General features: G+C 46.5%; 2 protein-coding genes across 8 annotated transcripts in view; both read right to left on the minus strand.

Moving 5' to 3' along the window:
• The window catches only part of LOC130113628 (suppressor of tumorigenicity 7 protein homolog), a 78275-nt gene extending 57891 nt beyond the window's left edge, over positions 1-20384 (minus strand). For 2 of the 7 annotated variants that reach the window (XM_056281181.1, XM_056281178.1), the window contains exons 1-3: positions 20201-20384; positions 11666-11752; positions 909-949 (exon numbers count right to left, since the gene is read on the minus strand). In XM_056281181.1, the coding sequence (XP_056137156.1) occupies positions 909-930 (22 nt within the window). In that variant the 5' untranslated portion in view covers positions 931-949; positions 11666-11752; positions 20201-20384. Of the gene's footprint in view, positions 1-908; positions 950-1583; positions 1930-11665; positions 11753-17457; positions 17476-20200 lie in introns of those variants that run through there. The other 5 variants (XM_056281179.1, XM_056281182.1, XM_056281183.1 and 2 more) reach the window with 5 other exon arrangements.
• Positions 20385-21022: 638 nt separating this feature from the next.
• LOC130113745 (F-actin-capping protein subunit alpha-2) overlaps positions 21023-26878 on the minus strand; it is a 45983-nt gene continuing 40127 nt past the window's right edge. The window contains exons 7-10 of the mRNA XM_056281359.1: positions 26195-26273; positions 25403-25474; positions 23823-23885; positions 21023-22192 (exon numbers count right to left, since the gene is read on the minus strand). Coding sequence (XP_056137334.1) covers positions 22052-22192; positions 23823-23885; positions 25403-25474; positions 26195-26273 — 355 coding nt within the window. The 3' untranslated portion in view covers positions 21023-22051. The remainder of the gene's footprint in view (positions 22193-23822; positions 23886-25402; positions 25475-26194; positions 26274-26878) is intronic.

Consider the following 26878-nt stretch of genomic DNA (forward strand, 5'->3'; position numbering starts at 1 on the left):
TCTTCTTGAGGGGGTAGTTGGGGAGTATGTCCAAGACACCAGCCCGATGCAGATCACCACCAAAGCTCTGCTGAGAGGGGTCGGGAACAATGCAATGGCCCCAGACAGACACACACAGAAATACACACACCCCACACATGTGCTCAGTTAACCTCAGAAGCATCCCTAACTAAAAGTGCCATTTTCACCTCATCTCCAAGTCACCTGACTAAGGAGAGAGCGAGAGAGAGAGAGAGAGAGAGAGAGAGAGAGAGAGAGAGAGAGAGACTGTGTTGGCAGGATGATGTTACTAGAGAGGAAGCAACTCCAGCAAAAGCATCCATCTTCTGCACAAAGACACACGTTGACGTTATCAGACCAGCAAGCTATTCAATTCAAAGAGCCACTAATAATACGTACACACAGCCACAGTGTTTAAAAACAGATACATGCAACAACACGGAGAATGAGGAGAAGACAGGGGAGGGGATGGGGAGGGGCGAGGAGAGGAGAGGAGAGGAGAGGCGGTATGGAGGCAGCGGTAAGCGGGATAATCGAGCACCGTGGATGTTGCATCACAGCCAGCTAGCGGTGATCCGTGATGCAAAATGGTAGATCCTGGCTTTTTTGCCGTGCGATCTGCTGCTGGCACACATGACAAGAAAACAAGGAGATGAGGCAGACAGAGGGAGAAAAGGAGGGGAGAGAGAGATGCAGAAAGAGGGGAAAGGACCCACTCCAACCCACCCCCTTGTTTATGAATTAACAGATACAGTCGCCAGACAAAAACACACACACACACACACACACACACACACAAAAATCATAACATTCTCCCCCTCATGCAAACACACACACACACACACACACACACACACGCACACACGCACGCACGCACACACAAGGTCGGACACGGCTGTGGTACTTACATGATGACTCTGTGCCGAACATGGCTGGGCCAGGCCAGGAGCTGTGATGGAGAGAGATGAGGTGGAGGTGAAAAGAGGGGGAGGAAGCAGGAGAGGGAGCGACAGAGGGAGAGGGAAAGAGAGAGCCAGAGAGAGAGAGAGCGAGAGAGCGAGAGAGAGAGAGAAGGGGAGGTTGGTGAGCAGGCAGCTACTCAGCAGGGGTCATCAAAGCACACAATACAGCCAGCCGGCCGTCACTGGCTCCCAGACGCCCAGATGCCCTACTCCGCTCTCTGTCGCTGCTAAACAACCCTCCTCTTCACACACACAAACACAGCAGTCTTAAAACACACACGCGCACGCACGAACGCGGTCCGCTTGGCAGCGCACAAAAAAACGAAGGGCTTTATAGAGAAAAAAGAGGGAAAAAAAGAAAAAAGGGCCACAAAGCGATCCTCCACAAACAACATGAGTGTGGTCTAATCCAAAGATGGAACTGTGGTGGCAGCAAGCTAGCTAGCTAGCTAGCTAGCAGCAGCATTCTCTCTTTCTCTCTCTCCCTCTCTCTCTCCCTCTCTCTCTCTCCCTCTCTCTGCAGTCTCCCTCTTGGTGCTCTTTCGCTTGCTCAACGTCCCTCTCTTTCATGCCGGCTCGCCAGCGCTCCTTCCGTCGTTGGCTCGCAGACTGTCCGCTTACCCTGATGGGAGTGAGGAGAGGGGGGAGGGGGAGGAGAGGCTGTCCCGCTGGGGAAAGAAAAACTGAATCCCGTGATGCGCTGCTGCAATCCCGGGCCGCGGCAGCCCCTGTAAAACAATAGCTATGCAAACACAGAGTGACGTCAGGAGAGCTAGCTGCAAAAAGACTGACTGACTACTGCTTCTGCTGGTCGGGGAAAGAGGGAGAGAGGGAGAGGGAGGGTCGAGGGAGACAGTGGGGGGAGGTAGAGGTAGAGAGACGGAGGCAGGGAGAGAGGCAAAAACAGAGGAGGGAGAGAAAGCAGTGAGGGGAAGAGAGGGGTAGTGAGAGAGCACGGATACGGGGAGAGAGACACAGATACAGGGAGGAAGGAGAGAGGGAGGCAGGCAGGGAGAAAGAGGCGAGGGGACAGAGGGGAGGGGTGCAACGGGGAACATAAGTGGGGAACGGGCCAATCAAAATGGTTTGTCTATTATGGACCTAAAAGAGAGAAAGACAAATCGCCTTCCATCACACACACACTCACACTAAAAGGTGCAGTAAGGGGAGTCGGGGGCTGCAGGCTGTCAACTCAAAATATTAAAACAAACACAAACCAGAGCATTGGAGACTACCGCGTGTTTATCCGTTGGAAAACAAACACAAAACCCCACAAACTCGTGCGTGCACAGCACACACACACACACACACACCTGGCTATCAGGGAGCTACACAAATCACCCACACGGAGAAGTTATCCATTGTAATCTGGACTGGAATCAAATGTGTATAAACGAGAGGCATCGAGTTTGCCCTTTACAGTTTACAGTTTTCATACATTTAATGCCACACATGAGGCAACTGCACGCATTTCATCCGAGTATCCTTTCAAACGGACTACACGCCAGGCATGTACGGGGGGGATATATGGGGAGGTACAAATTATTCATTCGTTTATGTACTGTGCTTTGGCACCGATGTACGCGTGACTGTGGCGAACCCGCTGCAAGCGATTAGCTTCCCAACTGATGGGCCCTGTGAAAGTTTAACGCTAACCAGAATATTGAGCCTCGGCCTACCCAAATCAAACGCCACGTGTTTTATGAGCGCCCCGTGTTTATGCAGGAGCCGCGGCGTGACCTGGCTCCGGGTAAGCGCATGGATGGCTACGGTGGCGAGCCCGTTACAATAGCATGCTAACCTAAACAGAAGTGAGGGCGGCCTGACATCCCGGCTCCCCCTGCAGTGAATGGGGTGAGGCTAGCTAGCATATGGATTAGCTCAGCCATTGAAAGGAAGGAGCGTGGACTGTTGGGAGGCCTCTTTTCTTTTGTCCCTTCTCTCCTCCTAACCCCTCCTCTTTCTTCTACTCCTCCTCTCCCCACATCTTTGTCCTTCAAGCGGAGGCAGGCCCTCGCCTCCTCCTATTACACTGCAAAAAAAAAGAAGAAGAAAAGTATCTGTTCTGCCAGTTCTCAACATTTAATGAAGTATTTGGCCCTGAAATCTCATTTTTCCATAAATGAGAGGGGGGGAAATATATGCCTGTGATACAATTGGATAATGTCACTCGTTTCCAAGTGACCTCAATAACTTCACTTGTGCCCTCTTCTCTTTAACAAATAATCTCCCTGTTTCAAGGCATTTGATGTTTGTTTTTGAGGTTTTTTTTTTTGCAATAACCCCCAAAACGAGTAAAGATGAACAGGGAACCAGAGGAATTATCTCAAACCATTCACAGAATCCTTCCTTTGGCCTTAGGTAAGAGGAGACTGAAGAGGCTACCACGGCTTGGTGAGATAGAAGTTTTTTTTCTTCCTTTGTTTTGTTTTTTTTAACAGTGCACCACCCCTCTCTCCGCCCTTGCTGCTAAAGACGTCTCTTGGGTCATGTTAATTGCACGAGGGGGCTCTCTGTCAAACAGTCCGCTGAGAGGAGAGGAGGAGGAGGAGGAAGGGAACAGGACTGGAGACGCTGCACTGGGATCAGTCTGACACAATCCCATCTGTGATTACAGTGGCTCTAATCTATTCTCATGTCAGCTTTTCCCAGTTTCTGCAGCTGATCAGCATCAGTATAATCTAACTGGGGATCAGCAGCTCATAAGGGAATATAATGGTTGGGCTGTGACGATAAAAGGCACAGATCAAGGCAGGCCTAATCCCTGTTCAATTGCCGCTGCCACCTGGCTCAAACACCGAAACCCGTCTAACCAAGAAATGAGCTTATAAACACTGGAAACTACGTTATGTTCGTTACTACTTGTGCATACCGGTGTTACGGCATAAGCCACCACTGTGTCTCTGTAACACGACAGCGTTATCCTGTTGTGATAAGTGTGCATAACCACAGTGGGATTTCCGATTAAATTGTAAAGGACAAAGAGAGAGCACCTTAGGAGACCGGTCAGGAATTAAATAATTTCTGGTCGGGGTCCAACGTCTTTCTTCCTTCAGTCAAAGTAAGTTTGTGTCACGCACTGCATTCCTCCATTCATCGAGACGGCGGTCTGAGACGGAAACCCCATCAGCACGGCACCAGTGGGGGGCAGGTAAATCGAGGGTGGGGGTGGGGATTCAGAACAGCGGCCTAATTGTTGCAGCCGCTTGTTAGTCGCATCATTACACAGAATCACGTTCAGAAACCGCCTATTCTCGAGCAACATACCACTCCTCCCTGCCAACCCACTTCCCCCCCCCCCACACACACACACCCCTCTCTTCCCCACCCCCCGTCACAATCGGAGGACAAGTACCACCCAGGACAGCCTCTCCTCTGAGTTGCTAGGCAACTGACAATAAACGTGAGGGGAGTGTGTGGCCATCCTTGAGAGGGGGGGGGGGAGAAAGAGAAGTAGAGGGAAGGAATGAAAGGAGGTGGAGGGAGACCTCAGATCTGTCAGACGTGCAGAGGCAGACACACCCCAGAGGCGTTGATCATAAAGCTCCCTGAGCATGCAGCCGTGGGAGGAGGTGAGCGGGTATGTGTCCAGAAGGCTACTGGACCCTGCGCTGCAGTGGAACAAGTGTCAAGAGATGACCGATGAAGAAATGCCGGGAGAGGACAAGACCCCACCACCGGCAGGTGTTTCACTGAACCAAGTTGCTATCTGGGTCATATGCTGTGCATTTAACGCCACACTAACGTTGGCTTAGCTTACCGAGACCGCCATTCTTTAGCGACGATCAAAAATAGCTCTGCCAGGGCAAGTGGATGACCATTCAGACAGTGAAAACATCTCGTTAGTATTTCATTTGTTTTCGATGCATTCTAATAAAGAGCCAGGTCGGGGACCACCTTTATTGCCCAGCAGCTACAGAGAAATTGTCCCAAATTCTCTAGACTCCTCCAATATAGTTCCCCGCCAAGCTATATTCTTATTTATTCACACAAAACATCTCAATAGGACATCGAAAAATGGTCACTTAACTACGAAGGCGGTTGATAAAACAGACTAGCTGAGCAGCCCGAGCCACCGTTTACCGGACTCTGAGTGCAGGCAATTTGTCATTTCCCTATTCCGGCTTGAATGCACTTAGTTCCACAAAAACCAGCGTGGCTGTAAACAAATTGTATTACACCTCACTCTATGTGTACAACAACTGGGCCCGGCAGGGCAGTATTTTAGAAACCCGACAACCCCCCCATCCTATTTCCCTTTCAGAAAAAAAGGAGATGAACCAGACTCTCCTCACAAAGGGAAGGTTGCCCAGATTTTGATTACCTACACTGGGTCACAATGCGAATGCAGTAAACTGGGTCAGGAGTGTGGTAGCACAGACAAAGCCGACACCAACTGGCTGAAGAGGAGAACTGCGTCTTGCCGAGTCGCACTGACATATTGTATACTGCTCTACTATATACCAAATACTGTATACTGCTCTGTTATACTAAATACTGTATATTGCTCTACTATATATTAAATACTGTATATCCATCTGTTATCGAAACCACTTATCCTACTCTCAGGGTTGCGAGGATGCTGGAGCCTATCCCAGCTGTCATTGGGCGGCAGGTGGGGAGACACCCTGGACAGGCCACCAGGCCATTACAGGGCCGACTGACACACACATACACACACACACACACACACATACACACCTAGGGATAACTCAGTATGGCCGATTCACCTGACCTGCATGTCTTTGGCCTTGGGAGGAAACCGGAGCACCCGGAGGAAACCCACGCAGACAGGGGAAGAACATACAAACTCCACACAGAGGACGACCCGGGACAACCTCCCAAGGTTGGACTACCCCGGGGCTCGAACCCATTGGTTCTAACTAACTAATAACTAAATAATAGGAATTAACCTATTGGTTAGTAATTCTGTATATTGCTCTACTATATACTATATACTGCTCTACATTATAATAAATACTGTATACTGCTCTACTATATACTAAATAATGTATACCGCTCTATATATTATATACTGCTCTACTATATACTAAATACTGTATACCGCGCTACTATATTAAATACTGCTCCCCTATATACTGCTCTATTATATACTAAATACTGTATATTGCTCTACTATATACTAAATACAGCTTTGTGGGGGCATGGGGGGGATGCTTCAAGTGCTCCTGCATACAGTGCTGTCTCAGCTTCCACTTTTTCTTTTTGATTAAATGATTTGTGCCCTGTGATGGCCTGGCGGCCTGTCCAGGGTGTCTCCCCGCCTGCCGCCCAATGGCTGCTGGGATAGGCTCCAGCATCCCCCGCGATCCTGAGAGCAGGATAAGCAGTTTGGATAATGGATGGATGGATGGATGGATTTGTGATTTGTTATTTTTTTGTGATACATTGTTAAAGAACACAAAGCAGGTACATTATTTCACCAGATATTTGCAGCTTTCAACTTTCAATGCTCCATCTGCAAAGAATTTATTGCCCCAGCAATGATTCAGGTGACTTTAGAGGAGGAAATAAAGTAGTTCTTCAAGAAGTCATTGAATCAGACTAAATTATAGCATTTTTCAGAGCCATCCATCCATCATCCAAACTGCTTATCCAACTCAGGGTCACAGGATGCTGGAGCCTATCCCAGCAGTCATTGGGTGGCAGACGGGGAGACACCCTTGACAGGCCGCCAGGCCATCACGGGGCCGACACAGTCACACCTAGGGACAATTTAGTATGGCTGATTCACCTGACCAACATGTCTTTGGACTGTGAGAGGAAACTGGAGCCCCCGGAAGAAACCCACACAGACTCAGGAAGAACATGCAAACTCCACACAGAAGATGACCTGGGATGACCCCCAAGGTTGGACTACCCCGGGGCCCGATCCCAGGACCTTCTTGCTGTGAGGATCTTCTTGTTTCTGTGTGCTTCTTGCTTGGCTGTGTGATTTGTCAGATGCGCTAGAATATTTTTCTTCTAAAATAAAAAAAGATGACGTTGCTAGATTTAATTTTCTATCAAACAATATCAGTTTTAGCCTAACATAACTGGTGGGGGCCAATTTGCCTTACGTTGCATTCTTTGCAATGTGACTATTGCACATGTGCATATTGGGATGCCAACTCAGAAATAATATAATGTTCAGCCCTATTGCGAGTTTAAAAGCCTCTGAGAATGCATCTGTGAGTTAGGGCTACACAAATAAACGTGTCTGATGGGGATGTGAAACAAAACAGAGAGCCCAAAATATTAATCAGATTAAAGTGCTGTAGCTGAAATGTAAAATACTGCAACTAAAGTGCGATCGCATTTCATCAAGAAATGGCCTCAAAGAAATACCCCTCACTCCAATCACACCTGACCAGAGAGCAAGATGGATCTGAAGAGAGATAGGTGAACCTGGAGCAGGAACACACATCGATACACTGCTGAAATAAAGATCTGAGACTGTCGTCAGGGGTTCTGCTTATCATACTATCGTGATATCGTTAAATGTTGTCATTCCCAGCGTCCGGGTGGTGTAGTGGTCAATTCCATTGCCTACCAACACCAGGCTCGCTGGTTCAAATCCCAGTGTTACCTCCGGCTTGGTCGGGCGTCCCTACAGACACAGTTGGCTGTGTCTGCGGGTGGGAAGCTGGATGCGGGTATGTGTCCTGGTCGCTGCATTAGTGCCTCCTCTGGTCGGTAGGGGCGCCTTTTCAGGGAGAAGGGGGAACTAGCGTGATCCTTCCACGTGCTACGTCCTCCTGGCAAAACTCCTCACTGTCAGGTGAGAAGAGGCGGCTGGCGACTCCACATGTATCGGAGGAGGTTTGTGGTAGTCTGCAGCCCTCCCCGGATCGGCACAGGGGGTGGAGCAGTGGCTGGGACAGCTTGGAAGGGTGGGGTAATTGGCCGGATACAATTGGGGAGAAAAAAGGCGGGGAAAAAAATCCACTTGAAGGTACCGAGTGGTTTTCCTGGGGTTTGTTTACATTCAGAACCTCTCACCAAAACACACCGTTTGTTTCCTTGATGCCTAATAAACATGGTCCATACGTTGCCTAACTCATAAGTTATTTTGAAAAAGCCTTTTGGAAGGTTTTGAAAGCGGCATCATTTTTGGCTGGCAGTATTCTTCTTCTGTTCTTTTTATTGCTGGATCGATGTTACATCGGCAAGCTACTGCCACCAACTGTTGAACTGAATGTAACCAAGTGAAATGAGCGTAAAACCTCATTCACCTTTCATTTGTCTGACGTCAAGTGTTAAGCTAGCAGGCAAATTGTCGTGTGGCTGCGCCCGGGTAGCATGGAGGTCTATTCTGTTGCCTACCAACACGGGATCGCCGGGTCGAATCCCCGTGTTACCCCCGGCTTGGTCAGGCGTCCCTACTGACACAATTGGCTGTGTCTGTGGGTGGGAAGCCGGATGTGGGTATGTGTCCTGGTCGCTGCACTAGCGCCTCCTCTGGTCGGTCGGGGCGCCCCCCGGATTGGCGGAGAGGGGGTGGAGCAGTGACCGGGACGGCTCAAAAAGAGCAGGTAATCGGCCAGATGCAATTGGGGAGGAAAAAAAAGAAATTGTCGTGTGGCTAACAACAAGATGTTTTTAGCCAAGGTAATATAAAAACTTAGTGATCATATGCCTGGCTAATGCCAGCTGCTGTTAATTGTTAAAAGTAGGTAAAGTAGCCTATTTAGCGTAAGCGATCATTATTTTCATGTGCATTAAACTTGGAGACAGTGTGCAAATGATATGAGTTTGTAATGTTTGCTGTCGCCTAGTAAATTTGTCAATATTAATCTTTGTGCAACAATTAATAATCTTCATTAATGAATGGGCTGGGTCTTCCTCTAGCCATCAACATGCCAGGGTCGCCATCATGCGTTAGGGGTCGTGCTGGTGTCAGAGTTAGGTGGGACCCGCGAAGAGTAGCTGCTGTCAGCGGGGGGGGGGGGGGGGGTTTATCAAGGGAGGTGTTATCAACGTAGGTTTAATAGTGCTCAGCAAAACCTAAATGTAGCATTTACCAATCCTATGCCCTCGTATAATGAATGGAAGATAAAAAAGCTGTTCATCATTAGCACAAGTTTAGATGATACGACATAAAAATGTGCATTCTACATATATATGCATGTCTTACATGCATATATATCTATAGAAAGATATTATATAAAGTTTGAATTTACTTGCCCATACACAATATCTGCACTCACACCTACATGCAGTTTTTAGATATATTTAGACACATTTGTTTAGACAATTGTGTGATTTTCCTGCACAGGACATGGTCTTGAGGATGCCTGAGGCTGAAATCAGGGGAACATTTCTAAGAGCTGTTGACCGTCAGCCAGGACTTCCTCTATCTACTCCTTCATCCTTCTGTTTTTGTCATTCTGCGTTACGGTCGGCTTTTGGTTTCCATGACTTTGCGACATAATTCTCTCGTTGATGTTCTTCTCTCGTCTCTCATCATCAGCCGCTTTTCCAGTGCCGGGACATGGTGGCAGCAAGCCAAGTAGGGCACCCTAGACATCTCTCCCCCCAGCAACACCCTCCAGCTCCCCCCGGGGGACCCCCAATGCATCCCCAGGCCAGGATGGACATGTAGTCCCTCCAGCGAGCCTTGGGTCCACCCCGGGGTCTCCTCCCAGTTGGTCCTCCTGGACCAGTCGGCAATGCCGGAAGTCAGCACGCCCTGCTCCCCGCCTTTGCCTGCCACCCAGCCTGCATTGCACCCTATCCTAAAGCTCACCCCCGCGGGTGGTGGGTTCTTCTACGTCTTTTAATTTCCTGGATGCACATCGATGCCACTCAATTTCCAGCTTGGTACTTCCTCGTCTTCATGTTTTTTTCCACGGATATGTGTAATGCGTCACCCCGTGCTCGTGGTGTGCATGTGCGTCCTCGTGCTGGAAGAACACTTCATACACACAATACAGGGACCCGCTGCTTTATAGCACCACTAGTGGCAAAAAATACTTTGGTTACCTTTAAATAAATGTTTCTCAATTTACTGCTTTTCGCCGAACGTAATATGAAATGTCTGTGGCGACATCCCTGCCCGCCCAAAATCCCGAATGTCACACAGGTGTTTTCCATCCACTAGCGAGGATAGGAGGAACACACGCTCTGTTCTGGTGTCGTGCTGGGCAAACTAGTTAGTTTTGAAATGACTGCTGGGAAGTGTCCTGGCCAGTGATGAACCTGACGTTCCCTGGAACAATGCAGCGCTGTTTTGCACACTGAGCACGGTTGGAAGTAGTAGTGCTCCAACCTTGGGGGTCATCCCGGGTCGTCCTCTGTGTGGAGTTTGCATGTTCTCCCCGTGTCTGTGTGGGTTTCCTCCGGGTCATCCGGTTCCCTCCCCACAGTCCAAAGACATGTAGGTCAGGTGAATCGGCCATACTAAATTGTCACTAAGTGTGAATGTATGTGTGTGTGTCGGCCCTGTGATGGCCTGGCAGCCTGTCCAGGACGTCTCCCTGCCTGCCGCCCAATGACTGCTGTGATAGCCTCCAGCATCCCCATGACCCTGACAGCAGAATAAGCAGTTTGGATAATGGATGCTGGGAAGTGTATACAAACCAAAAAAAACAAAAAAACCCCATAATCTTCAAGATTGCCACTTTAAAGGCTGCATTACATGAATGTGAAACTACTTTCTGAACGTATCTGACTTCTAGCTGAGTCAAATGAACAGTGAATGCCTCTACCTACTTGGGCACCAAAATATTAAATTGTAAATTTCTCATGAAAGCACCGAAAGTCACCCCCAAAATACTATTTCAGTAAGGAATGTTTAGTTTTAAAGCACGCTGACAAAACGAGTTTTCAAATCAAAATGATTTGTCAAATAAAATGTACTTTACTTTTGACCAATTTTAACTGAAATTGGAGCTCGACGTGGCCCTCTTTGAGTTTAGTGAGATTCAGAACCAAACAGACAAACTAGGAGAACTGTCAGATACTGAAAATAAAATCACATATCACCAGATTAGTTTTTTTGTGGATCCCCCCCCCCTTTTTTTTCTCCCCAACGTACCTGGCCAATCACCCCGCTCTCTGAGTCGCCCCGGTCGCTGCGCCACCCCCTCTGCTGATCCAGAGAGGGCTGCAGACTACCACATGCCTCCCCCAATACATGTGGAGTCGCCAGCCGCTTCTTTTCACCTGACAGTGAGGAGTTTCGCCAGGGGGACGTAGCGCATGGGAGGATCACGCTATTCCCCCCAGAACAGGCGCCCCAGCCGACCAGAGGAGGCGCTAGTGCAACGACCAGGACACATACCCACATCCGGCTTCTCACCCGCAGACACGGCCAATTGTGTCTGTAGGGACGCCCGACCAAGCCGGAGGTAACACGGGGATTCGAACCGGCGATCCCCGTGCTGGTAGGTGACAGAATAGACCGCCACGCTACCCGGATGCCCCATAGCACCAGACTTTTGACTGGATACCTCGATATATCGACAGGCTAAGTCGACATATCACCCAGCTCTAAATGAACTAATTGAGAATACAGTTAATAACTTATAAAAAGTTACAAAAACTGCACAATCATGTGTGAACGTGTCCAATTGTTTTTCTTTTTTTTCATTCCGCTTGAAAAGTTGATGTCTTGGAGATTGTCGAGGGTTCACTAAACAGTCATATGTGTTGCATTGCAAAATGTGATAGAAAGTGTGTTAATAATGTGTCTCTCTCACCAACCCACTGAAACAGTCCCAGTGATCCTGGCTTAGACTGCGGTTTCCATTCCAGGGCTGGTGAGACCGGGTACCACCGTGTGCAGCCTGGAGGAATGACAGGCAGAGGATAGGATTTCATACAGATGGCTCTGAGCTACCAGACACCCAACATGACTTACAGTCTCTACCGGCTGTGACTTGACACCCCACAGACGACATAGGGTGGACACACACTGGCTGGCACAATAGAGCTGGGCAACATGGAAAATAATTCACATTTCAATAATCGTAGGGGACTTTACATGGTATCAATATGCGTCACGTCATCATGTGATTTGTCAAAAATGTCGAGGGGGGAGGATAATAAATCACGAACCACAACGGGCCTATATAGACTATGAAGCCTGTTTAAAGTAACATTTGTAGAATAATTATGAACTTTTGATAAAACAATTTCGGAACTGGAACTTAACCACTGCATTTGCAGGAATATTTTGATCCATTTTTAAAAGTTAATTCATCAAATAGCGCGATATTTTCACTCTCACGCCTTGTCCTTTCCTCATGCGGACACGTAGGGGACGCAATCATACGCGACAAAACAAAAGACGAATGCTAATTTAACATACCAGAATTAGAAAGAAATGAAAGCCACTTAATTGTTTGTCATTGTACAAGTTATAATGACATGTGTTCTCTGCATATAACCCGTCGTATTGTATAGGAGCAGTGGGCAGCTGCAGCGCCCGGGGACCAACTCCAGTTCTTCTTTCCATTGCCTTGCTCAGGGGCACAGACAGGAGTATTAACCCTAACACGCATGTCTTTTTGATGGTGGGAGGAAACCGGAGCACCCGGAGGAAACACACACAGACACGGGGAGAACATGCAAACTCCACACAGAAAGGACCTGGGATGGCCTGGGGTTCGAACCCAGGACCTTCTTGCTGTGAGGCAACGGGGCTAATCCCCCCTTCAGTAACATAGATAGCACCACTCGGCTGGGCGTGCCAAAACACTCGTTTATAAACTTCAATACTTAATAGAAAACAATCACAAAACGCAATAGCCCAACGTGCTGTCAACATAACAAAATCAATAGGCTGCAGTATACTACGCCTACTCGTCAGACTAAGACTTCGGTCTTTTTCTGCGCTCCTGCGGAGGGGTCATCCGCGGCGTGTGGCCCACATCTCCGCTAATCTCCGGGCAGGGAAGGAGGCAAGGTGACATTGTGAAAAGCCGCGCATGGATCGAGGCCCATCATCACGCCGCCTTAGACGCGGTGTCATCTCTGCTGTCACGCGAGCATGAGCGCTGACAGAGAAAGTCCTTTTCTGATTTTATTGCTGTTTGCACTACAGACTGTTCTCCCACTGCAGCGCTTTCACTTAGATATATTTCAAAAACATTTTTATTTCAGGTTATTTAATATGCTCTACTGGTGAAGCAGCATGAATCACTATGAGAGGGGATAAATTTTTGTCCCCACCGGGGATAAAAATAATTCAGCAGAGACAGGGATATGTAAACCAGAGGGGGGTGGGGGTGTGTGTGTGTGACAAATCACACCCAGTATATCACAATATCTGCTCGCACACGCAAAAATGCTGTATTTAACCGTGGTTCATCACAGTCAAATGTTTAGTAAAGCAGGCCTATACTATCAAACCAAAACTAGCTTGACAATAATACTCTCAAATATTTCAGCCTTGATTCTTTGAGAAATTTTGGGTCGTATATTCTCGTTGGTACTCGTTTTTATCCCGATGCAACACCGTGGAAAGATGATGAATGATAATACTGAATTATTGCCCAGCCCTATGGCACAAAGCCAGTGGAAGTCAGCAACAAGCATTAGCACAGAAAACTCAACGCCAATCAATCGTCTATTTGATCAACCCTCTGACAAAAGGCGACTACGCAGTTTAGTTTTGATGACCAGTTGTTGTGTTTTGGGTTTTTAAAAAAAAAAAAGTCTCCCTTTTTTCCCTGGTTGTACTTGGGCAATTACCCTGTTTTCCGAGCCGTCGCTGCTCCACCCCCTCTGCCGATCCGGGGAGGGCTGCAGACTACCACATGCCTCTTCCAATACATGTGGAGTCGCCAGCCGCTTCTTTTCACCTGACAGTGAGGAGTTTCGCCAGGGAGACGTAGTGCATGATGGGAGGATCACGCCTTTCCCCTCCTGAACAGGCGCCCTGACTGACCAGAGGAGGCGGACCAGGACACAAACCCACATCCGGCTTCCCCCACCGCAGACACGGCCAGTTGTGTCTGTAGCGATGCCCGACCAAGCCGGAGGTAACACGGGGGATTCGAGCCAGCGAGCCCTGTGTTGGTAGGCGACGGAGTAGACCGCTACGCCACCTGGATGCCCCAGTTGTTTTTCTTTTGTGATAATGACGGTAAGCCTATTGTTTGTGCTATGAAGAAGAGAGCTTATCTTCTGGTTGTACAATTTGCATAGATTCAAATACAAACATTTAAATCTAGAGGATCTAAAGCACATTTGAATACAGGCCCATGGCTGAGTAATTCATCAAACGGTGTGTGTATGGAAATCAGGTGCCAAAAGCAGAAACCGCAGAGCACTGGGACACCACAACCAGCCGCCGGCCTTGTAACAGGAATCTAATCTACTCTACCAGCCTCTTTGGCGAGTCACCATCCATCCTTTTGTAGCTTTGCTTCCACCCAGTGAATCATGGTGAAACAGTGAACGTGGCAGGAGCGTTGCACTTTTGCATCAGCGTGCTGCTGAGGCAGCTAAATGCACGACGGAGACTTCACATAGTTTTAATTGTGACAGGGTTATTCCTGCCACTCCACACCAAAGCTTGCGGCTTCCAGTGAACATTTAACCAAGTATAAAACACTACATACCAGCTTGCCTATGCCCAGAACTTGTGGAACAACCTCCAACACCGTAATGAGCAGCGGTAAAACAACACTACTCACTGTGGCCTGTGCGTGTGAGAGGCAAGTCTGGGTTACTAAGACAAGTTAATGCCCCTGTAAATAAGGACCAAGATCTAGTGTGTCTAAGCAGGGTGGAGAATGATCACCAGTCAAACCCTGATGAGCTGAGCAACAGCTGTTAGGCTGCCGACCGTATCGGCCATGATCGGGTTATCAAACTACTGCATTTCCAAAAACCTTTCCGGACACTCATACGATCAAAGTGGGCTGGTGCGTTGTGAAATTTGCCGGGTGCTGTGAATAACAACAGATTTATTTTTCTGAGTCATGTCCCTTTGTCCAAGCATACCCATTCCCAAATGCAACAGCCAAGACCCCTCCCTCCCTGGGCCACAGTCATTCAGGGCCTGGCTGCAAAGCTGCTGGAGCTGCCAGCTGCTGTGGGTTTGGACTTGGACTTACTTTCCTTTTAATGACCCAAAACGCCATAGTCTCCAAGTACTGTCGCTCCAGGCTTACAGGTATAGATGTTAAAGTATAAAGCCGACTAGAAGTAATATTTCCAGCCGGGGCAGAGCAGCCAACCCTGCCAAAGGTAGGCCAAACATATCTGCTGGGGATCATGTTACTGAGGTAGGGCAGGGTCTAAATAAAGGTCCATCTCCAGGGTGAGCCGACTTTGTGGTGGACATGTGCCGTGTGAGTAGATGTCACGGTTATCAGCCATCTGACAATGTTGCGACACACTCTGAGGTTTTTGTAGTGAAGCTCTTTTCCATGACCTTATTTTCTTCATGCTGAAAACAAACAGGCCATTACAGTCGACAGCAGAATTCTATTATTAACAATAATGACTAGAACCAGAGGCAAAATGACACCGGGCTCGACACAAGGCTGTGTTTTGAAATGTGTAGGGGTGGACGCGTCAATAAAATCTCGCCACACACGTCCAGGTTTATTTGCGGCCCTTTCTTAAACTATTCGAAAACCTGGAAATGATCAAAATTCATTCTCAAGGCTTTTCCGCACTTTCCAGACATCTCGCTGCACACCGCACCACAAGCATTCCCGTCAGGCGAAGCTCTTTAGTGAGAGAGACGGGTTTCGGGGGCTGGGAAGGGGGGGGGGGGGCTCTTCAAAGAGATTTCGTTTCTGATTTACAAAATCATTCTTCTGGGAATATAAATTCTGGTAATATGATGATATACTCTCTCTGAACCCAGACTCAAGTTGTCAAAGCCTGAAGGAATTCTTCAGAAAGAAAAGCAAAAAAAAAGTGACATCCAAAGCTAGAGATAGTGGTTTGCAATTTCAGCTCAATGCTAACAGCCATTGAGGGCCTCTTGTTGGCGCCATGCTTTTTATATATATGTATATATATATGTATATATATATGTGTGTGTATATATATATATATATATATATATATATATATATATATATATATAGTATATCAATGCGGCTTCCAGAGTTGTCTATTCAACTTGCTGGCAGCCTCATCTACTGGTATGAACATACACAGATGGAGTATGACCTTTTTCAGCGGTCTTCGGTTCCGTCACCCTTTTGAAGTGTTATCCTGTTTTTGTCACTTGAGATACAGAAATTAGGCTGACGCACACAATCTCACATTAACTCAATGTGTGTAACACAAAGCTTGCAGGCATAAGAGTTAACACTATCTCTGTCCGCACCGGACTAATTAATGGTTTATACTAATCCTTACTTGGATCCAAAATGAGAGGTTGTAATAAAAACTGGGGGGGGGGACCAGTCCTCAATTAAATGGTTTTAATTTTGATTGCAGCTTGTTAACTTGTCCGCTTCACTTGTTGCTTTGGCAGGAAACCAACAATCACGTTGAGATTATATTCCATTGCGTAAACCTCCTCCTCCACGCCTGCATCTGTGTGAGAGATACCAGGTCTCTTAATGAATAACACCTCTGCACTCACTAGGCGTGGAGGTGGAATTCATTTCAGTGCAAAATCACGACACCAAACTGGGACGGTTTTTAATATTGCAGCATCTCCCCTGAATTGCAATGTTGAATCACAATTAACAGATGCTGCGGAGAGGTTTGATGTAAAGATTTCCACATCTCTGAATACTTGGAAGTGTTTGAATGGTTACTCTGGGAAGCATACTCGTATGAGTTTGTTTTTCTTAAAGGCATTTGTAATACATGGGGCTTTAAAGTGATCCTGACATCTGAATCTGAAAATTCCTATTGCTAGGCCATGTTCCGGGTTGGAATGTGACCACGAAGAAGTTCAGCGGCCGAAGATGCGCGTCTGCGGCCACTCGAGAGAGAGATCTGTGATTGACTGTAGATGGTGTCCAATGACAAATTGGACACCGTCTGGATACGTAGACACCAGTCAATTTGCATATAAGGTGTCTGTACTACGTATGAGAGCTGTGGATAACTGGATCCATGTCCAACGTCACCGCGCTACCTGTGCGTTATTGTTGTTTGCAACAGATGTTGAGTTACGAAATCAAAATACTCACCGAATTGTTATATTAATCGATGTTTATCGATCAGTTATCATGTTGGCGGACATGAGCGGTAGTGCGGTGACGTTTGACATGGATCCAGGGAGACAGTAGTCAATAGCTTTGAATTCATAAAACCTACGCCTATTTTCGGTCACGATTCAAACTCCCAATGTTAAAAAATGTGTGCAGAAGGGGCATGTCAGTCTCTCTTTAAATAAATGTGTCTTGCGGTACATTTTTTTTGGATTATTTCAATTTTCACATTTTACAGTAGATTAGAGGAGAACGGCGCCTTAAAAAAAATCAGAATATCGAACCACAATATTTATATATCATTGCACTACTGAATCAGGAGGTACCTGTCGATTCCCATCCCTAACACTCACCACACAGTAGAGGCTCCTCATCTCTGAGTTACAGTGTGAGCGGGAGCTATGAAAAGGTAAAAAACAAGGTTGAGCTAACATGGTGGAATACTGGATGAAAAATAAGACAGTTTGATGTGACAACATGATGCCAGGGAAGCCAAGCGTCTCCAGTCATGTCGATCTGGTTCACTTTCAAGTGAACCAAAAGTGAACTTGGGTTTTTAGCTTTTACACTTTCCCGCCCGGTCAAGTTGAAGATCTGAAGTGGGAAACTGTTTGCAATTAACCTTGTGTGAAAAAGGGAACTCGGCAGACCAGAGGAGCATTTTACAAACGTGTTGATGGGGAAGAGAAAGTAAAGGACATGCCAAAATTGAAACAGATTACTCTCATTCTCTGCACCAAAATGTCAGTCGGGGTAGAAAACATCACCTCGGGTTTTGAGTCCCCTCCAAGGTCCCCTCCACCATGGCTAGGTTTGCAGAGGAGAGGAGTTGCATGCATGCCATTAGTCAGCTCTAATAAGAGGAAACCATAGAACACCAAAGTCAACAATCACATGGCTTCCTTCCATGACGTGGCCACATACAGGTAAGGGCTGCACATTGGCTTCTAGTATAGAGCTACGAATACCAGTGTTCAGTTTTAACAATTTAGTAATCATTGATTAATACTAAGCAATAGTGAAGCATGTAATTTCATAAAAACACTGACTGCTGTAAGCCTCGTGAGCCAAACCAAACCCATCTCTGGCCTAGTCTGTCATAAGCGTGAATACGCTAAATAATAAACATACTGATTTGAGATGCGAAAACTTTGGCCTCAAGTTACAGAGATGAATAATTCTGGTCACTACAAATCAACTAATTATAAGAATAACTGGGGGCGATAATTCTACGCATAACCATGCAGCCCCAACACAAGCAAGCAAAGTACTCCACTTACACGTGCCAGATTATATCGGCATTCACGCTTAATTTTGTCAACTTTTCAGCAAAATGTACACTGTTCACAGGTGCCAGATCAGTCAGTCAAATAAGGCACATTGCTGTGAAGCTTAGAGATGAATAACAACTAGGCCTATATCTATATTTAGAAGAAACGACACCGGGGCCTGCAACTACACCAAAATGTGTGAACAAACATCTTTTCAGCACCTGGAAATAATCGCATTGTTTCCACCGTTTCCAGTCCTCCATAAATAGGAAGTCTGGAGTTTTGTTCTCACACAGCCTATTCATATATACAGAGGGCATAGATTAACGGCTCTCTCTGTTAAGACGTGGCGGCTGAGAAACCTACAACCCATGCCTTGGATATGGTTGTTATATCCTCCCCACCACCACCACTACCCCCCCCCCCACACACACACACTAAATATACTCTTCAACCAGTCTGTGTACCTAAAGGCTCTCTGGCCCTCACCCAGTTCGGCCAGCTGGCCCCTCTGAAAGAACACATTCTTCCATCTGCTGCCCAGCACACAGTCACAGGAGACTCATCACTCGCTGCTGGGAGCAAAAAACCACAGAATGCCAACTATACAGCTCGACTGGAGCCACACGGGAGAGCCCAACAAGTGGTCCCGAAATAACCCCCCAAAACAAAACAAAAGCCAACCCTTGAGAAAAGCGGTGACCTTGAAGCTAAGTGAATGTACCCCACTGCATTCACTCTCTCTCTCTGTCTGTCTGTCTGTCTCTCTCTCTGTCTGTCTCTCCCTCTCAGTCTCTCTCTCTCTGTCTGTCTCTCCCTCTCAGTCTCTCTCAGTCTCTGTCTGTCTGTCTGTCTGTCTGTCTGTCTGTCTGCCTGTCTGTCTCTCTCTCTCTCTCTATCTGCCTGCCTGTCTGTCTCTCCCTCTCAGTCTCTCTGTCTCCGTCTCTCTGTCTGTCTGACTGTCTCTGTCTGTCTGTCTGTCTGTCTGTCTCTCTCTCTCTCTGTCTGCCTGTCTCTCTCTCTCTCTCTCTCTCTCTCTCTCTCTCTCTCTCTCTCTCTCTCTCTCTCTGCCTGTCTCTCTCTCTCTGCCTGTCTCTCTCTCTCTGCCTGCCTGTCTGTCTCTCTCTCTGTCTGCCTGCCTGTCTGTCTGTCTCTCTCTCTCTCTCTCTGTCTGTCTGCCTGTCTGTCTCTCTCTCTCTCTGTCTCTGCCTGTCTGTCTGTCTGTCTGTCTGTCTGTCTGTCTCTCTCTCTCACACACACACACACAAGGCTGGTTTTAAGGAGCACCCTGAACGGGGCATTTTGGGGGTTGGGGGGGGGGGGTAAGCGAGCTATCCCGCACCTCGGCAAAATCCAACTCTAGAAAAGACGACCTTCATTAGGCTAAACAGAGGCTGGGGTTCATATGAGCCCAAATAGGAGCTTCCACTGCGACTGCTCCCACCTCCCATCATGAGAAATTAACCTGGAACATAATAACAATGTAAAGCAACGCCGATCCGCTCCTCCGTCTTCTTGGCGACGCTTCCGTGACCTTAAGAGAAAAGGGTGGTCAATGAAATGTGCCGCTAGCGCCGTGCGTTTGATCCCCCCGGGTTTACACGCACATTTACGCACGCACGTCCCCCCCCCCCCGACCATTAAACTCGGGGCTAATCGATAGCGACCCGGTCTGCTAGCTAACCGCTATCGACGGCTAACTACTACCGATGTAGAAAACCCCAACTTTTTTTCCTAATAATTAAAAAAAAACGTGTACGCGGAACAAATAAGGGCGTTAAAAGAGTCGTTCAGTATATTCTTCTCCTTTGTTCGGCGAACTCACCTTAACTGTTTTGTGTACGGAAGCCAGTTAAATCCCTATTTGTAGAGAGCATCGCTTTCCAGCACGCGCGCGTCTCGCGCAGCACACCGTGCAGACGTGTCCAGTGTGGGAGCGCTCGCGCTAGCGGCTAACGCCTGCTAAGTTAGCCAGCTCGCTAACCCGACAGCTAGCCGCGCTGTCACAACCTTTGCTTTCCCTTCCCCCCCCCCCCGCCCCTCTAAATATATTTTTAGCTACGTGTCCGCCAGTTGTTGAGAAATATCATACGCCGCATCCGAACGCATGAGGCGTGTAACGTCTGCCCGAAGACGAGACGGCGTAGAGCGAAGGGTAGACGGACCCACACGGCGGTTAGGACAGGATGTGTAAACTAGTAATAAGACCCACTGGCCCCCCCAATTAGAGGGTCTGAGCCTTTAGCCGAGCGGTTAGTGACGTCGCCTTGTGGTGCGGGACACGACGCATCGAATACCGCACCGGGCAAGAAAATAACATGTATTTCAGAGGCTCTCCCTTTCATTTAGCAACGCTCTATGGCTCACCTGAGGATTAGATGACCTCACGCCTGCCTGACACTGACACCGAGTGCTGACAGAGAAGCCTAATTCCATCGCCCCTTGTGTGACTGTTTTGGGTCAAGAGGTGTAACTCGTTTCTTTCACAGCATTTCCATAAATCTGACACCTGAATATCATCAGACCTGCAGACAAAGCAATATGCAACCCCGCAGAGGCCAAAACAAATGCAACGTCCTTATCGATTCCCTCTCTCTATGCACACATTAGACAGACAAGCCGGGTATAAATTACGAGCGAGTCAGTAAATAGAAAATTTGTCATTTAATGCAACATAATCGTGACTGAATTACAATTAATGTCATTGAAATAAATCACCAAACTGACAGACAGGATGTTTCATACAGGTATATATTACAATGTGCCTTGTCATATAATACAGTCAGGATTCGTTTTTAATAAAAATAAGCATTGGGGGGGGGGGAGAATGAAACCTTGTTAAATTTCTTTGTAAATTGGACATTTATGTGCATTACTTTGCGATTAAGAACTCGTTAATTAAGCTTGTTAAGTCGTGCTTGAACTCTGAGCGAGGGTTCGGATCAACAGGCAATCTGGCCTGGGGGGGTTGGAAGCTTAAGATCTCACAACATGGGCAAACCGTGAGGGAAGTACCAAAATAAGAGAATATCAGGTGGTTGTGACAGTGGTGCCAGCTTGTGCCAGAGATACCAGCCAATGAACAGAGAGAACTTTCTTTTGACTGCGTTTTAATGGAAGTCTTCCGTTTGGGCCAAAACGTCCAAAGTGTTTTGTAAATGTGGACAGGATTCCCCACAAAAATATATGTTTCACCATCATTGCAAATTCAACAGTATTTCAGCAGGTCAATCAAAAGGTGTGGTCTCACCAACACAATAAATATTGCACACGTGATACTGTATGAGCATGTTTTTTGCATATGAGTGTCAGCCCCCCCTCTCCTATGTCTTTGTAATAAATTCCTCACATAATAGTTTCCCAAATACAATTATAATCATTATTTTATATTCAATATACAGAGGATTTATCAGTGTGTGTACAAATAAAAAACAAGAAAAGTAGACAAAGTGTAACATGACATCTTGCTGTGAGACCAAACCTTTTTGTTGTCCCTGTATTTCTAATTTTGTACAAAGACGATACAACTATCCAGTCATGCAATGTTGTTTTGGGTTGAGTGGGATACTGTGTGTGTGTGTGTGTGTGTTTGTTTGTTTGTGTGTGTGTGTGTGTGTGCGTGTGTGTGTGTGTGTGCGCGCGCGCGTGTGTACGGAGGGGGTTGCTCTCCTTTGAATTAAGCATTTTGCATCTCCTTGCCAATCTTGTAGCTCAGGATCTTATTCCAGTCAATCTTGGTACGTGTCACGGGAAGTTGGCGGCGTAAGGCTTTGAAGGTAGTGTCCGACATAGTCTGGTAATTCTCGTTGATGGCAGTCTGGAAGGAAGGAGACGAGGAGATTAAAAAAAAAAGAGCAAAAGAGATATTAAACATCACAATCACCCACCTTGGAGAGTATAGAGGTTATATGGATCACAACTTTCCTGTATTGAAAATAACATTCAGGTCTTGAGAATTTTGAGAAATGACAAGTTTGAAAATTTGAAGAATTGTCGTTCAGTCCTGATACAATCACACTTTACATCAAGCCGCAGAGACGAGTATCAGTGGACACAAAGTGATATTTGTTGTGGTGAGGGGTAATCCTCAGCTATTATGTAAACTAGTCACAAGCATCTTTTCTAATCAGTAACACAAAATATGATAAACTGAAACACTGAAAATGACTTGTAATTTCTCCCTTCAAGTTACTACACTAGTTAAGGCCCATTACCATGACGCCTACACTTATTTAACAAGATACAGCAAGATAAGCAAGGTAAAAGCAAACAAACGAATGTCTGAAATGTTCAAATTACAGTTTCTTCATATGAAAATCTCATGATCCTCAAACTGAGACAAATTGGTCTGGGTGACAGTAATGTTTCCCAACAAAAATCAGATCAGTGCATTGCAGTGAGCAAAAATCAGTGAAGAGGTTAAAACCTAGAAAGGAAAAATGCAACACTGCAATAAAAACTGTGTGAGGATTAAAAATAATTTGAGCCATTTACAAGCACAAAGGGATGCTTTGTTGCTGTTGCCGTTTCCATGCAATCTACAATGGGTTATTTTTCTTTCATTCTGTCTCAGATTTAAAAACTTAATCATGAGGGATATCATAAAAACATCCTCCAGATCTTTTTCTGACTAGGTTTGTATAATGATCCTTGTCCCTCTAATCCCAAGCATGGTGATGACTGTTGTTAAGTCCAAAAACAATTATTCAATTACTCAAGTATTAAAAAAAAGTAAACTCAAGTCTTCATGAACCTGTACTGTCCCAGACCAAGTTAGGTCTGAGTCATTATGTTGTGTAAATCCTACACGACCGAGACCTTCAAAATAAGGACTCGAAGCAAGACTAGAGACCGAGTTCATGCTCGAGTACTACCAATCTACTGGACAGCTCCAGCTCTCAGGTGCTGAATGTGTTGTGCAATTGAATGGATGTGAATCAGCGAGGTGAAGGCCTGCTCAGCAATTTCCTTCCCTGGATATATAGAGATTAATAAAAACAAGCCAGCAAAGGGCATCCGGGTAGCATAGCAGTCTATTCCGTTGCCTACCAACACGGGGATCACCGGTTCGAATCCCTGTGTTACCTCTGGCTTGGTCGGGCATCCTACAGACACAACTGCCGTGTTTGCGGGTGGGAAACCGGATGTGAGTATGTGTCCTGGTCGCTGCACTAGTGCCTCCTCTGGTCGGGGCGCCTGTTCAGAGGGGAGGGGGAACTTGGGGGAATAGCATCATCCACCCATGCGCTACGTCCCCCTGGCGAAATTCCTCAGTCAGGTGAAAAGAAGCGGCTGGCGACTCCACATGTATCGGAGGAGGCATGTGGTAGTCTGCAGCCCTACCCGGACTGGCAGAGGGGGTGGAGCAGTGACCAAGATGGCTCAGAGAGCGGGGTGATTGGCCAGGTACAATTGGGGGGGGCCAGCAAAGACACATATGTACACACCTGGTAGTCGTTCTCTGCAGCCTCAATGATCTTAATGAACTCCTTTGCAGTTGTAGCCTCATTCTGAAAGAGAGGAAGAGAGAGATGAGTCAACACAAGTTCACTTCTATATTTTCATTATGACGTTTTTTTTCCCCCGACCTACATCTCTTTTCTCTGTCCCAACTACTGTCAAATTAAAAGATTTACATTAAAGGCAAAGTCCCGTATTTTTTTTAAACCCTAAACCCTATGTCATTATCGTTAGGAGTCGAACGGAGCGTTTTAAATTGCTTCCGCATTGAGAAAGGTTGCCTCAACCAACTACTGTGCATCAAGCTACAACGTAATCCTTCTGGGAAAGTAGCCGTCGCCAAATAACGAGTCGCCAAATAACGTCCACTAGTCTGGCACTAACAGACTCAGAATGTTGTAGGAGGAGTCTAAAGAATCTTAACCGCGATATCAATCATGTTATGTAGATATCAATCCATTTCTAACCTGGAGCAGAAGTCTCACTCTGAAATCTCGTGAAGAGTGAGTTGATGCGGCCGAACAACAGCGGAAGCGTGAAAGAAATGGAGAGAGGCGCAAAAAAGGAAATGCAAAAAGGGTCTTTCACTGCACTGTCTGACTACATGGGGATTGTCTTTTCATAGCAGGGGACATTTTCTGAAACATTGTGAGTCTGTCAGTACCAAAAAAAGAGCTCTTTTAGTGGATGTTATTTGGCGAGTGCTACGGCCCTGAAGAATTACCTTACAGATTGGTGCACAGCAGTCGGCTGACACTAGCCTGTTCACTGCTGAATCACTTTAAAAGACTCTCTTACCCATTGCTAAGTTTGACTCCTAACAATAGTATGATAGGGCTTAGGTTTAAAAATACCAGAGTTTCCCTTTAACCAGCATTTGGCTGCACCACGTTTCTATATCAGGGCCTGAAAGGGGAGGAAAGAATTTTTCTGTCTGAATAAGGTTCTGAAAAAGCAGAATGTTCAATGCTCAAATTCTGTACATTTCAACTTGGGGGGGGGGGGGACACAACCTTTTTTTTTTTTAACCAATGATAGCTGGGTTCTTTCTGAAAACAGCCGGGTATCCATGAGCAAAACTGATATCAAAGATTCATTTGACCCTCTTCCCCACCACTGACTTTGGTTTGGTCCAACTCCACTACTCTTAATGCGGTGATTTTGAGAGGCAAACAAGATGGAAGACACTTGGAAATTATTTTATTTAGCAGAGCAAGTTAGCCAAACACTGCAGCATAAAACTAACCAGGTTAATGGGCAGGGGGCTAAAGATACAGATGACCACAAGGATGGTAGTTAAAAGCACTGTGAGGGGATGGGAAAAACACTGTTTAGATCCAACAGGTCAGCATGACAGTTGCTGTCCAGTGTAAGACTATAATGGACATGGCAGCAATGACCGCAAAGGCTTTTCTACACACTGCAAGGACACACTGAGGTGCACTTGACCGAAAGGCATACTGCGGTGTGAATGTCCAAGCTCTGCCAAGGATTTCACTTACAGCCACACACAACATCGCTTCAACAATGCACATGCCACAAAAGACACCTTCTACTGTATACTCACAGAAATTGACATGGATTCCTGAACTTCTTTGTGGCTGACAAGCTGAACATTTCCATCTTCATAGTAATGAACCTGGAAGATTTAACATAAAGGTTTAGTGTTACTTTGCACATCAATAACAATTAAAATAAAAACAGACAGGAAAAGCAAATCATGCAGGTGACACAGAAACACTGAGGGACTTCTAAAAAATGTCTCAGGATGGAAGAAACAGAAAGCAAATTACATCAAAAGTCAACATGGAGAAGAATGCCATAAAAACCTATTATCTTCATTACGGAAGGCATGCTTGAACTTGACATTGTCCTGATATATGGAGATATTAGAGGGACAGCTCAGGCTGGACAGTTTGGAGACAAAGAAAGACAGACAAGATTGAGATGGTTTGGACATGTGTGGAGGACAGATGCTGGGTATATTGGGAGAAGGATGCTGAATATGGAGCTGCTAGGGTAGAGGAAAATAGGAAGGCCAAAGAGGAGGTTTATGGATGTGGTGAGGGAGGACATGCAGGTGGCTGGTGTGACAGAGGAAGATGCAGAGGACAGGAAGAGATGGAAACGGATGATCTGCTGTGGCGACCCCCAACGGGAACAGCCGAAAGTAGTAGTAGTAGTAGTAGTAGTAGTAGATATGGAGATAGATGGAGTTGAACCTTGAGGTGGACAAAATGATCAAACTTCCAAGAAGAGTGTACTGATATAGCTAAACACTGGAGCTTGAAAAAGTTCAGGTTAACACATGTTGATAGACATAAACCGGAAGTGCACCCCCCCACCCCCCCACACACACCTGGATTTTCATGATGCCTGCCACTTGAGTAGTGGAAGGGGAGATGGTAAATTTCCACTCTGACCTCCAGCGTCCATTCCTGTGTGAAAGAAAAGGGGAAAGACATCAGCTACTCATAAGTTCACTTCCTATTATGACTAAGTGCAGTGTTAAGTGAAAGCCAGGAAACAATTCAGATTCACTGCACCTTTCAAAAAATCCCACAACTCACTCTGGAAATTAGGTCACACTCGTTATGACTTTGTCACACAAGTAACATGGTAAAAGAGAAGGTTAATTTCAGCAAGGGAAGCCAGCAAGTGCCTTACAGTTCCTAAAGAAAGAAGAAAAAAAGCATCTGGAAGACCCCATGAGGGTTAGTGATCCCTTCATGAAGGGTTCACCAAGGAAGATTTCAGGGTTCCCTATGGTTTCAAAATAACTTTCAAAAGGTTACTCAAACACCTTCTGCTTCTTGGACTGTAGCAGACAATAGAGGTATTCACATACAGGAGCTATGGGCTCATCACACCCAAAGAGCAATAAGCCGAGAAAAGCCAACTGGCAAAGAGGATTGGCGCATACCTTATCCAATTAGATTAACCCGATCAGGGACAGCTCAACAGGGCTAATGGAGAGCAACAATCTGAGGCTTTCAGAGCTAAGTACCAGTTAAAGCAAAGGCCTTTGAAAGTTCTTGTCCAA

This window comes from Lampris incognitus, chromosome 6 (genome assembly GCF_029633865.1).
Source record: "Lampris incognitus isolate fLamInc1 chromosome 6, fLamInc1.hap2, whole genome shotgun sequence".
Taxonomy (NCBI): domain Eukaryota; kingdom Metazoa; phylum Chordata; class Actinopteri; order Lampriformes; family Lampridae; genus Lampris; species Lampris incognitus.